General features: G+C 45.5%; 1 protein-coding gene across 1 annotated transcript in view; it reads left to right on the forward strand.

The window, feature by feature from the left end:
• The first annotated feature begins 2,757 nt into the window (after nucleotides 1–2,757).
• The window catches only part of Dpf3 (double PHD fingers 3), a 251,647-nt gene continuing 241,290 nt past the window's right edge, over nucleotides 2,758–13,114 (forward strand). The window contains exon 1 of the mRNA XM_077109052.1: nucleotides 2,758–2,789. Coding sequence (XP_076965167.1) covers nucleotides 2,758–2,789 — 32 coding nt within the window. The remainder of the gene's footprint in view (nucleotides 2,790–13,114) is intronic.

A 13,114-nucleotide genomic window follows, 5' to 3' on the forward strand; every position in this document is an offset into this window, starting at 1 on the left:
AAAGGATGTATTTAAATGTCATTCTTATATTGACAGTTAAAATGATATTCTATCCTCAGTCCTTTTTAGGAGTAACAAGAACTAAATTGCTAAGGCTAACCTCAAATTTGCAATCCTCCTGCCTGAGCCTCCGGAGTTGTTGGGATTATAGATTCATGCCATTGCACCTGGCAAAATTTACTATCTTTATTTCATTATTTTTCAATTCATATTGAAATTATTTTTACAGTTAAATGTTTTAAGTTCTACATTAACATTTCTCAAGGTGATCTTTTTTTTTTTTTGGTTGCTGGATTGGGTGCTGGTACATACTAGGCTTGTGTTTTGCCATCCACCTGTCATTTAAGTGTGCCAGGTAGTTGGGGATTATGTTAGTTTCTTCATCAAGATCTTAATACTAAAAGTTATGAACATTCTTAAAATATGTATTTTTTGTTTAAGATGTAATATAATTTTTTTCTCTTCTCTGATTAAATTATAAACCTCATTCGGGGTAGCTTGTACATTTACTACTTCCTTTGTATTTAAAAAAAAAATTTGTAGTTGTAGATGGACAGCATGTCTTTATTTTATTTGTTTATTTTTATGTGGTGCTGAGGATTGAACCCAGTGCTCTACTCTGCCACTGAGCTATAACTCCAGCCCACTTGCCCCAACCCACTTCCTTTGTATTTTAATGTTTTTAAGACATGTACATGTTGTCATCTTCCTATCTGAGTTTCTGTGCCTTAATATCTTTCAGAAGTTGGTGGGAGTTCTGACTGATGCTTTAAATTCATATTTTCTTTCTTTCTTTCTTTTTTTTTTTTTTTTTTTGGTGGTGCTGGGGGTTGAACCCAGGGCCTTGTGCATGTGAGGCAAGCACTCTACCAACTGAGATATATCCCCAGCCCTAGTGCTTGCTTTTTAAATTGATGCCAGGTCCTTCCCAGCCAAAGTACAGGATTTTGAACCAATCCCTTGACAATTAATGAGGAAGGAGTTTTTCAAACCTTAATTTTAGAAAAGAAGATAACTTTCCAAACTAATCTCTGTGAAGGTATACAGAGAATTTACAAAGTAGTCTGTTGAACCTGGGGCTGGGGTTGTGGCTCAGTGGTAGAGTGCTCGCCTAGCATGCATGAGGCACTGGGTTCAATCCTTAGCACCACATAAATGTAAAATAAAGATATTGTGTCCACCTAAAACTTAAAAGTAAATATTAAAAGAAAAGAAATCTGTTGAACATGGCTCTACTACTAACTAGGCAGAGAGAAGGAGTGATAAATTTCAAGTCTGTTATAAACATACTGACTCAAGTCTCATTTTGCTAATGTATCTAATGTACCTGACTCCATACATTAACCCTAATGTATGGAGTTGAAATTTGAAAGTTCTGGGATTTTTTTTTTTTTTTTATTATTCATTGCCTTGGGAGGAACAAAAGGAAGCTAGAGTGCAGAGATGTGAAGAACTGGCAATTTGGCAACTCTTCTTTTTACCCCTCCCCCTACGATCTTAGCTGTTTGACCCAATTAAACAGCTTTGGGATGGTAGCCAGACTTCTATATGCTACGGAGTCCCCTGCACAGTGATTTAGTGCGATTTCATCCACTTGGGGCTTCTTGGGGGCATCCTTGCCCCTGGAAGCCTGACTTCGCAGAAGTCTTCCAATTTTGTCAAGGGGTCGCCAGTGAAGAGTTGTCACTGACTTGAAGCAGACAGACTCTCTGGATGCCTGGAGTCACGTAGGATTATTCATTGGCAAATTCTTTTCACCTTCTATCTAAGTAGTGAAAGGTGACGCCAGAATCTCGAGTGCCACTCCCCGAAAGGGACTCTGGCAACACCCAGTCCAGGTTCTACAACTTCTGCCTAGTTCCTCGCTTTCTTAGTAGCACAGACCGTTTTCAGAAGTTGCCTTAAATCTTCCTTGTCCCTAAACCTAAAGGTCAGATCGCCACTTCGCAGCCAGCTCTCCAGCGGGCCGGAGTCTGATCTTTTCGGAAGTTTCTGGTGAGGCTGGGGAACTGAAGCGGTGGTAGCTGGGGACCACGCCGAGTGACCACCGTGAATTACATGACGAAATCTCTGGCTGCAGAAGAGACAGAACCTGACACTGAGACATTCCAGGGGGAGGGGAGTTGCTGTTCTGGAGTCGCCAGGGTCAGTGGCTGCAATTCCAAGAAATCCAGAGAGGAAGGTGGCTGAGAGAGAGAAAACACGTCGGGAACAAGAATATTAAAAAACCGCCGGACCCAGAGCATTAGCAAACGGCAGGACACGTGTAGTAATTTGTTAGAAGAAACGGCAGCCTTCCAACTTTTGCACTGGAACACGGGGATTTACCCTTCGGGGGATTAAAAGCAGTGATATGCAAAGCCAAAAGCAAATGAATGGGATTCAGTGGTTTGTTAGCAATATGTAAATATTTTCTTACAGGAGCGCAAACTCTCTGCAGTTATTTTAAAAAGTAGGGACTCAAACCAAGCTAGAATACTCTCCCGTGCATTTCCACTAGTCCCAGTCGGAAAAGGAGCTGCTAGCGCGGTACTTCCCCTTTAAGACCTGCTAGCTCTCGGGCTCTACAAAAGGGAGTGACCTCTGGGCTTTGACAGCTCCCCTAATAACTACCACCGCGAAGGCCCCGCCCACCTGGCGACCAGCCGCGCCGATTGGCTGGCGGGCCGGTATCCCGTGCTCTGATTGGTCCGCCGCTTCCCCTGAGCGAACCTTTAGAACTCTGAGACAGACAATATTCTGTTACATTGTAGCAAAATGGCGACTGTCATTCACAACCCCCTGAAAGCGTAAGTAAGACTAAAAAATGTACATATTCCGCGTGGTTTCAATATGAAAAAAAAGGCGCCTTCTGCGTGCCGAGCGCTGCCAATGCTCGGCGCTTGCAGGCGCCTCCAGCCGCGGCGGGGCTTCTCTCTTTTCTTTCTGCTCTTACTTCTTCATCTTCTTTTTTTTTCTCCCAGAGCGCAGAAATGTCAGGAGATGCAATTAACAAAAAGAAAATTGTTACATTTGTGTTCTACTTAATTGGCGGACCAAGACTGAGAGCGAGAGAGGGGTTACCAGCAGGAGAGCCAGGCGCTCCAGCGCTTTACAGCTCAGGGGGTCTTGGGCAGCTCGGGGATTGCACGGTCCCTCGAGTCCCCTACCTCGCCGGGCGACGAGTGCCGCGCGGGCGACGGCCGAGCGGGGACCGAGCGCCGGGCCGGGGCTGCCTCGGTGCACTTGGATGAGCCCTGGCCTCCGGAGCCCGAGGCCCCCGCCCCGCTGTTCGGACTGCCGGGGCGAGCGGACAAACCGCGGCGGCTCCGGAGTTTGCAGGGCGCTCTCTGCCTTCAGATCTCTGGCAGGGAGTTTGTGCAAACCTTCCGGAGTTGGAGGACCGCGGGGGGAGCAGCGGGTCCCGGGAGCCCCGGGGCCCAGGTGGTTGCCCCGGGCTTTTCTGCCCTGGCGTCCCTGGATCGTGAAGGCGCTCCGGGCGGTCGCCGGTGTGTCTGCGTATCTGTGGACAAACTGGCTGTAGTAAATTAACGACTCGGGTTAACTTGGGGTTGATTTGGAGGCCGGGTAGCTTCAGGTCTTATGAATGGTGTTCTTTCCTCCTCTAGGTGAAAAGCCGAGGCGGGCGGGGAGGCGGTTTGGGGCTCCCCATCCGAGCCGGCTGCGTCTGCTCGCGGCCAGAACTAGGGGCAGGTGCCTCCGGCCGCCTCGGGGAGACTTTGAGTGGACGCCCAGATCCCGGACAGAGGGAGGCGGGCTGGGCGAGGACTCGCAGGGGCCAGTCCCCGGGCCCGGTAACCAATTCCTGCTTGCTTTCCTTCCTTCCAGTCGGGGGAACTGTTAAGCCGCCAAGTCCGCTTGCGATCGCGGAGCCGGGGGCGGCCTCGGAAAACTAGTGTCGCCGTGAAAGGGGTGCTATTGGCAGGAACGTTGGCGGAGGGTGGCTCCTACTGAAAGGCGGCGCGACGTGGGCTCCGGGGTCAGCACCCCTTGGACCAGGACTTCCCGGCCGGATGAAAGCCCTCTGGCCAGGCGAGGGGGAGGTGCGGATGGGTGTTTGGTGCCGAATTCTCCCCGGTGTGTGGCGGTCGTTGACCCCGCTTCTTTTAACTCTGCAATTCGCGTCCTAAGCCCGGGCTCCTACTGGAGTTGAAAACCTGGTTCGCACCGGGGCGGCGGTAGGGGGCATTCCTAACGCGAAGGAACGCTTAGAGAGAATCGGACGTGTTTACACCAGCTTATCTCCCACTGGTGATAAGGAAGGGGGTAGGAATGTCCCAGGTCTCCGAGGAGATTGGAAGCTGAGGCTGATCAGAGGGGGTTCTGATCCTGGCTTCTGTTCTCGCTCGAAGCTCAGATACATCGCACTTGAACGCCACAGCGTTTCACCCAAGAAAGAAAATGTTTTATGGCAGAATAAATGGGCGTAACTTCGCCGCATCTTAGCTCCAGGTCGCTCGCGCCGCCTCACTGCTGATGCTGGGAGTTTCTACCGAATCCACAACTGATTTGCAATTCCCTTATTTCCAGCCGAAATCACATACTCGGGCTAGTGCCACCTGGTAAACTCAAGTTAGAAAGATCTATTTCGCATGTGCGCAGGGTTTCCTACTGGGAAAGCCATACCCTTGTTGCCGGGGAGCCGGCTTTACGCGCGGGCGGGCGCAATATCTCTACGCTCCAGTATTCCCTTGCTCACTCCACTTTTTTTTTTTAAACACGGAAGGCTGCGTGTTTGGGGAGGATGGGGTAAGTAAGGAACAGAGAAGCGGGAAGAAGAGGGCCAAATCTTGGCTGGTTAGTGGAATTAGTTCTGAATTATACTTGCACTTTGTATAATTAGAAACAGTTGCAGTGTGATGTATTTGTAATTCTGTATTGACACACGCTAGCACACATGCAACACGCCTGCCTGCTTTTTTTCCAGGTGGGAGTTGAGTGGTCATTTATAATTAGCTGTCCTTTTTTGCATCCCAACCCCTCTCCCCTGGGGGTGAGGGGTGTAAACAATACCCCCCACCCCCCACCCCCGCCACAGCCGAGCTTTTTGCGCCCTGATCGGTTTTTAAACTCCTTACGCGGGAGTACACACGTTGTTACTGGGAGAACAACACCATCTGCCTTTATTTTATAGAAACAACTTGTTTAATAAAACATCTTATATATTTCATTTGTTTTTAGAAGTTGCTGATCAGGAAACAAAACACACGTGAATAAATTATGCATGGGATAAATTAGAACAAAGCGCAGAGACACATCAAGCCGAAGGGATGGATGGTGGTGCGGGGAGGAGGGGGAGCCCGGAGGATGGTTTGGAGCGCTATGTTTTTATCCTCATGTGTCCCTCCTGACAATGAAACGGAGCTCAACGACATTAGCATTTTCTCTGTGTGCGTTCTGAGTCTCCCCCTCCTTAAAAAAAAAAAAAAGCCAACACCACGGTCGCCCCTTAGAGAAACTGGTCGCAAAAAGGTTTTCTCTAGGATTGGGATAAAGTAGCTTTAGTTTCTGTGCCGCTCAGGTTTCATGCAACACCTATGTAGAGCTCTGTCCACATTAAGTATGGACTATTTTTCATTAGACTAGCTTTTCCCATGCGGCACATTCAATAATATAATATAGCGATTTGGGCGCAATTGGAAGGCACAATTTGACCCTCTTAGCTTTAGGGGTCTTCCTTAGGGCCCCAAGCTCCCGAAGCGCGCGCGCTCTCTCCCTCTCTCTCTCTCTCTCTCTCTCTCTCTCTAGCAGTTTGTTATTTTTTTTCCTGGTTGTCTTTGATCTTCCCTCAACTCCCTTTCTTTCTCCTCCTTGTTGTACCCCGCACCCCCTTCCTCTCTGAAGCTGACAGCCTAGCTTCTCTTTCTGTTGTGCCTTTAACATCTTATTACTGCCCAACAGGGTGTTAGAGGCAGAAAAAGGAGCTGCCTGGACTGATCAGATCACAAAGGGGACGCAGCAGGTGGCCCCATAACCAGGCAGTCACATCTGGACAAATAGAATTTAAAAGCACCAATGGACATGTATGATGTGTAAATGTGTATGACGTGTTATTTAATTTAGCAACTACATTATCTGAGCAAAGATGTGTGAGTCAATCTCATTTCTTACATACATAAGCAGGAAGGGATATATGGAGAAATATGAATTTGACAAGGTCTGTGTATAAATACAGGTAGGTAACATAAATATGAATTTGAGGTCTGAGTGTAAATTAATGGCATAGCATGTTATATTCTGATTGATTTCTGCATACCAAGGAACAATGCTTTCCATATAAGTTCTAAGCTTAGTATTCTAGTTTAGGTAAATCATCTTCCCCCAAATCTGCAAACAACACTTTAAACAATTTACTCTATTAGTAAGTTATCAAAACTCTGGTTTGTCTGCACTTAACTGGGAATGTCTGCCACCTTCTGCCAGATTTGATTATGCACATATGTATCTATTATTATAACTGCCTGCTTAGGAAAAGAATAACTGTGATTATGATTTAATTATTCTGTATGAACCAATAGGAGTTTACTTTAAGTTAACTGTTTCTTTATAAAGAATGAGACAAATAAGCTATTTGAGCAGGTTTATAACGGTGAAATACATACACATAATTGTATCAAAACTTTCTTTTGTAAGGAGTTACCCTTGCTTGGAGATATGTGTTGATATCCATGTTTTGTTATTGAGGATATAACTTTGAGAGGTGTAAATACACTTACTTAGCCAAGGTCATGTTTACAGTTGGATCTCAACTCTTCATTTCTTTGTCCATGCTCTCATCTGGATACAGTGTATTCTAAGCTAGAGTGTTTTTTATGCCTATGAAAGTTAGAAGTCCAGACCTCATTCTTGTTGTGGCAACCAGTTTAGCTGTCAGAGAGGAAGGGGTAGGGGACCACATTCCTGGTCCTAATCTCTTGGCTGTTTCTGTGGGGTGGGGATTGTGGGTAGGTACTAAATGGAGAGCGGTGGGGTTGGGACTCTGTGAACTTGTAGCCTTTTATGGACAGTATTTTAGCCTTTTATGGAAAAGGACCTTCCGTCCGATATTTCAAGCCAGCAGATGCCTGAGAACCACCTTCTCCATCTGCCTCAGGTTTGCTACAGTAAAAAAGCTCCAGATTCTCTAAACTTCATTAGCGCACATTATTTTCCAGTGGGATGGATGTCTTGTTTTGATGAGATGCTTGTGAAGGAGATTAATTTCTGGCAGGACACAAGTGGAGGCATTGTCATAGAGTAAACCTCTGAAAATAGCCTGGCCTGCAGACCTCCTAGGGGACATGTGAGATTGCCAGTGGAATGAATGGGAGCTGCCCAGTCCCAAAAGGTGGGCTGGAATTCAGAGGTGACTTTGTTGGACTTTTCTCATCCTCCTCTGACTTTTCACGGCAAGGGGGCTAGATTTTTGGATACATCTGAGAAAGCCCATCATGTTTCCAGCTGTTTTGGAGATGTCCTCTCAGGTCAATGCAAGAACTACAATGTCACCGTCAGCATGTTTTGTTTTAAGAATGGAAACTGAGGCCGGTGTTCCATGTTTTGAAGCGCTGTCATGCTGAATGCAGTGGCAGTGGGGGCTGGGTCATATAAAGGCTCCAGAATCCAGGTCTGTTTATTATCCCAACCTCTGCAAAGTAACTTTCGTGGTTTTTGAGTGTTTTGAAAGTCACTAGAAGACAGAAATGGAGCCAAATGTGGCAAACCTCTGGCCAAAAAAATCCCACAACCACTGAAATATTTTTTACCCAGCCGCGATTTTCCATCAGGAGTCTTATGTAAGCATGACCCTAGTTTTAAATAGTCTTTAAATATGAAGATATTTAACAAGGGGAGATAAAGAGTAGCCTGGGGGTGGGGAGGGAGAGAAGATGGATGAGTGCATAAAATCACTGTGTGGCCTGAAACTCTGAAAAGTTGATTGTTTAACTGCAGAAGAGGCTGATCCATGGCAAGTTCCAAAGTTTTCTAGTGGTCAGAGTGATTGGGGAAGGATGAGGTGTTGTAGTGTTTTTGTGATTTGTTTTTCTTAGTGGTCCAGTTCCTGGTGTTTCACAGTCTGTCAAACCATATGGATGAATGGAGCTAGCATCATAAAACTGTCACCCAGGGAAGGTTTTTGAAGCCTGTGATTTGCATTAGAGTTTGAAAAGCAGTGGTTAAGAGGTGTTGGTGGGGGAGGGGTGGGGAAAGACATCTAGAGTGTGGAGAATTTCTCGGGTGTGTGTTTGTGAATATTGGTAGTGGCCGGTGAGTGGCAAGGGAGGAGACTGGGAGGCTTGAGGCGGCTTGGGAAGGCTAAGCTTCAGGGGCTGTGTTTGGAAGCAGGGAGGGACAAGGGGATTAGGCTCAGAGCTCCTAATAATGGGGTTCAAATAGCCCACATTGAGTCCTCTACCACCCAGGCCTTGGTTCTGAGCCTGGGGAACAATAATGGCACATGTCCAATCTCCCTTTTACCCCCTCTCCTCCCTCTCTGAATCTGGGGACTGTGGTCATCTCAGGTTGCTATGAAATGATGAGTTTTTTGTTGTTATTCACCTTGAAAATCTGCTGTTTGTATTATCTGCGATTGAAAGCTCCACCAGAAAGTTTTTTCCATTCTTAAACTTTCACCTGCCACCAGCGTGTTCCAGTCTCAAACCCTGTTCCCTTTGGTGTCCATTTCTCACCAGCAGCTGGTCTCTTGTAGCTTTGGTGACTCGGGAGTAATGGAGGAGAACCAATTCAGGGAGAGAAGTCCAGAGCCTCCAGATCTGCCCTATTGCCAACTTGCTCTGTGATTTTGGAAGGTCTGAGCTTTGTATATTCCTTGTTTTTAAGATGAGGAGAATGAGCCAGGTAAGTGGTACACGCCAGTGATCCCAGCAAATGACTCAGAAGACTGAGGCAAGAGGATTGCAAGTTCGAGGCTAGCCCCAGCAACTTAGAGATCCTGTCTCAAAATAGAAAAGAAAAGGGTTGGGGGTGTAGTTCAGTAGTAGAGTGCCTCTGGGTTTAATCCCTAGTACTATGTATGTGTATGGTGGAGTGGATAGATGAAGAGGATATAGTTTGATTGTCAAAATTCCTTTCAAGTCAAAAACTTCCTGGTTCTTTTGTGGTTGATTAGAACAGGGAGGAGAGGTAGCTGCCAGAGTTCCCATTTTTTTCTTTTCTTTTCTTTATTTTTTATGGTGCTGGGGATTGAATCCAGGACCTTGTGTATGCTAGGCAAGTACTGCACCACCAAGCTGCATCTCCAGCCCCTTTATTCTTTTTATTAAAATGTGGTTCTCAAGGGAAGTTATAAGACTGGGAGACTCTTGCAGTTTTCTCTTTTTTGGCTCAATCTTGCCACAGGATGCTCCCACTTGGGGTTCTCACCTGGATGGAAATTCCTGAACCAGAGGGCAGGTTTTTAAGAATGTGGGCTTTGCTTCTGATTCTTTCTTTCTCATTAGCACCCCTACCAGAGTCTGTTGAGAGAAGAGAGAGGAGCTGGAAGACCAATTGGCCTATTTTGATGTTTAAAAGTGCTCAGATGGTGTTTTTAGTTGTGAAAAAGACTGGAATTACCAAGAACATTTGTCTTCCTCCTCCTCTTCCTTCTTCTTCAGGCATTTGGGGAGAGAACTGGGGATGTAGCTCCCTGGTAGACCACTTGCTTAGCATGTGTGAGGCTCTGGATTTGATCACCAGCACTGAAAATTAAAAAAACAAAAACCAAAAAACAAACAAACAAAAAACTTGGAGGGAGACTTGCTTCTTCAACATGGCACCTATTCTAGTTAAGAATGGAAAGGAAATGCTCATTTATCTTCTGTGTGGGAAGCTGCACGGTCCTGGCTGTTGAGGGAGCTGAAGTTAGTGAGCCTGTACTGATGTCTCCCTGAGCGTCCTCTAGGGTTCCGTATGTTATTGTTGAAGAAATGGAGGCACCCAACAGACACACAGGGGCTCACTAGCACTGTGTATCTGTAGAGTCTAGGTTGGAATTTACTGCCTCCCCTTCATTGACATGCCTCCAGAACATTCCCAGATTCCACTGAGGGATTATTATCAGGCTTTTCTTTGGTTGAAAACTCCCTTGGCAATTTTATGCAAGTCTAAAGAAGGAAAGCAGGGTTTGCAAAAATCTTTCAGAGAATGCACAGAAGCCAGTTTGTAAATTCTGTGACTTAAACCGAGAGAAAACCCATAATGGTCACCCTGTCCTTTGGCAGAGAGAGGCATCTCCTTCATTTTAAAAAGCTGTGGTAAGATATGCATAATATAAAAGGGACCATTTTAGCCATTTTAAGTTTACAGTTCAGTAGCATTAAATAAACTTGTAATGTGGTGTAACCATCACCACAATTTCTAGAACTTTTATTTATTTGTTTATTTTTTTTATGGTATTGGGGATCCAACCCAGGGCCTTGTATGTGCAGTGCAAGTGCTCTATCATTGCTACACCTCCAGTTCACCCATCTTTTTAAATGTTATTTTTGAGACAGGGTCTTCATAAGTTGCCAGGGCTGGCCTTGAACTTGAGATCCTCCTACCTCAGTCTCCCCAGCAGTCAGGATTACAGATGTGCACCCAGTTCATTTCTAAAACTTTTTCATCATTTTAAACAGGAACTCTATATATACTCATTAAACAATAACTCTCTGGGCTGAGAGTATAGTTCAGTGGTAGAGCAAGTGCTTAGCATATGTGAGGCTCTACATTTGATCCCCAGATCCTAAAACAAGTAAGTAAACAAATAAAAGCTTCCCCATTCTCCATTTCCCACAGCCTCCTAGTACACACCATTTTGCTTTCTGTCTCTGTGAATTTCCAAGTATTTCATGTTAGTGGAATCCTACAATATTTATCCTTTGGGGTCTGGCTTATTTCATTTAGCGCAATATTTTCAAGTGTCATCCATGTTGTAGCACATATCAGAAGTTCACTTCTTTTTAATGTGTGTGTGTGTGTGTGTGCGCACATATGCACATACCACGTTTTATTTATCTATTAACGGACACTTGGGTCAATTCCACCTTTTTAGCTATTGTGAATTAAGTTGCTATGAATATAGATGTACAAGTATCTGAGTCTGTTTTCAATTCTTTTGGGTAGAGGTATAGGTTCATTTTTTGGACTCTAAAATTAAAACACTTAAAAGAGTGCTAATAGCATTATAAAATTCAATCTTTTCACCATTCCTTCTGTTGATGTATCACTGTTTTGGGGGGATAAATACACCATGAACTGGGAACCCAGAGACTCCCTTCTCCAGATCCATCTTCTCCAGACTCCATCTTCAGATCCCTTCTCCCATCTCCCATCCCTTCCCCCTTGACCTGCCTTTCCATTAGGGTGAGGACTTCTTGTGGGGTTCAGGGCTTGAGCTGGGGAGGTTCCAGGGGCTGAGCATGGGCTGTTTACCTGGTTGGAGTGAAGGTTCCCTGGCCAGATGGAGGCGTGTTACCTGGCAACAGGGGAGGGAGGGAGGAGGGAGGGAGGGAAGGAGGACCACCTGGGATGTCTGGACAGCTTGAGAGTCCAGAGTGAGGGGGAATGCTTGCCTGTCTTTTAACACAGTGAGGAGAGCCTGCATTTCCTTTCTTCTCCTTTGTCCTGCCCCAGCCCTGTTTACTCAAGGCCCAAATGAAATAATAAATGCAAAAACATTTCAAAAGGAGGAAAACTACCAATGTGAGGTGTTACTGGGAAAACTAAAAAACTTTTCTGTAGCTGACTGAGACCTTTTTGGAGAGTCGCTGAAACCTAATCTACTAAACATTTTAAAGATTGAAACGAAAATAAGTGAAACATTTCTGGCATCACGTAGCGGGTCCAGTCATGGTTTCTCAAGAAACGCAGAACTGCTCGCCGCCCAGCCACATGCCAATAGCTCTGGGATTTCAGTAGGATTTTCCCACTGTCTGGGTTGGAAATAGGTGAGCAGACAAGCTCAAGGGAAAAATCCCTCATTTCACTTCCCATGTCACCCTGAGCTGGGTCCACAGGAGAGGAATGCTTTTCTGTGAACTTGAACTTGAATCCACTGCTAGTCTCTGGCTTGTCCTTCCACCAAATGACCAAGGTGAACTGGAGTTTGGATCTGCTAATGAATGAGGAGGGTGAACTGTTGACTACAGGAAGCTGGTGGTAGGAATGGAGTCTTTAAAGAATGTCATGGTAGGGCTCAGACCTCAGAGTTACCGGGCTATGTCTTGGTTGCCAGCTTTGGAAAAGCTTCAGATTCAATCTTGCTGACAAGTTCCAATACTCCTTTACAGAGGCAGATGAAGCAAAAAAAAAAAGCCATCTCTACTGTCTTATTTTCAACCTTCCTCTCACCTCTTTATTTGCTGGCATTTGAGGCCACTTTGAAACTTCCTGCCCCTCAGCACCCAGAAGTAACCTTCCTCCCTGCATCTAGAAAGGCCACCAGTCTATTTCTCTTTCTAGACCCCTGCTCTTTGGTAGGGCAAATCAAGTGCTTGTAAACCAGGGAGGTGGACTGCTCCCTTAGGCCTCTCCCAGGGAAACCACTGTTGGGAGGGGAGGGGAGAGGGGAGGCACCATCGTTCTGGAGGTGGGGGAGGGCAGGGTGGATGGGGCAGTGGGAGTGGAGAGAATATATTCTCTCCTGCTAATTATTTTCCCTGAGGACTTAGCCAATGCAGAACCATCTATTATCGTGGGAGCGCTCTATGGTGGTTCTGCCTGTGATGAATGCTAAGTGGAAAACAAGCAAGAAAAATTAACAGGCGGCTGCTTCTGTCCACCTAATTAAAATGCATATCCAAATGCATAATTCCTTATGTTTCCCCATGCACACACTCCCCTTCCAATCCCAATTCTATAGAGGAGGAAAAAAAAAAAAAAAACCACTTTCCCCCAAACATTTCTCTTGATTATGTTTTCATCAAGGAAGAACTGAGGGTTTCCCTTAGAATAGAGAAGGACACGCTCTTTGACCATTTCTAAAAAATCTTTTTCTTTCCCTCTTTTCTTAGATGGAGTCCCCAAATTCTGATCTGCTTTCTCATTTAAAATAAAAATCAAAACTTTATCTGATCATAGAAAAAAGGAGGAAACAAGAAAAAGAAAAAAAAAAAGTGTCCACCATTTTTGCTGACCTTTCAGTTTTGTGTTA

Source organism: Callospermophilus lateralis, chromosome 3 (genome assembly GCF_048772815.1).
Source record: "Callospermophilus lateralis isolate mCalLat2 chromosome 3, mCalLat2.hap1, whole genome shotgun sequence".
Lineage (NCBI taxonomy): Eukaryota > Metazoa > Chordata > Mammalia > Rodentia > Sciuridae > Callospermophilus > Callospermophilus lateralis.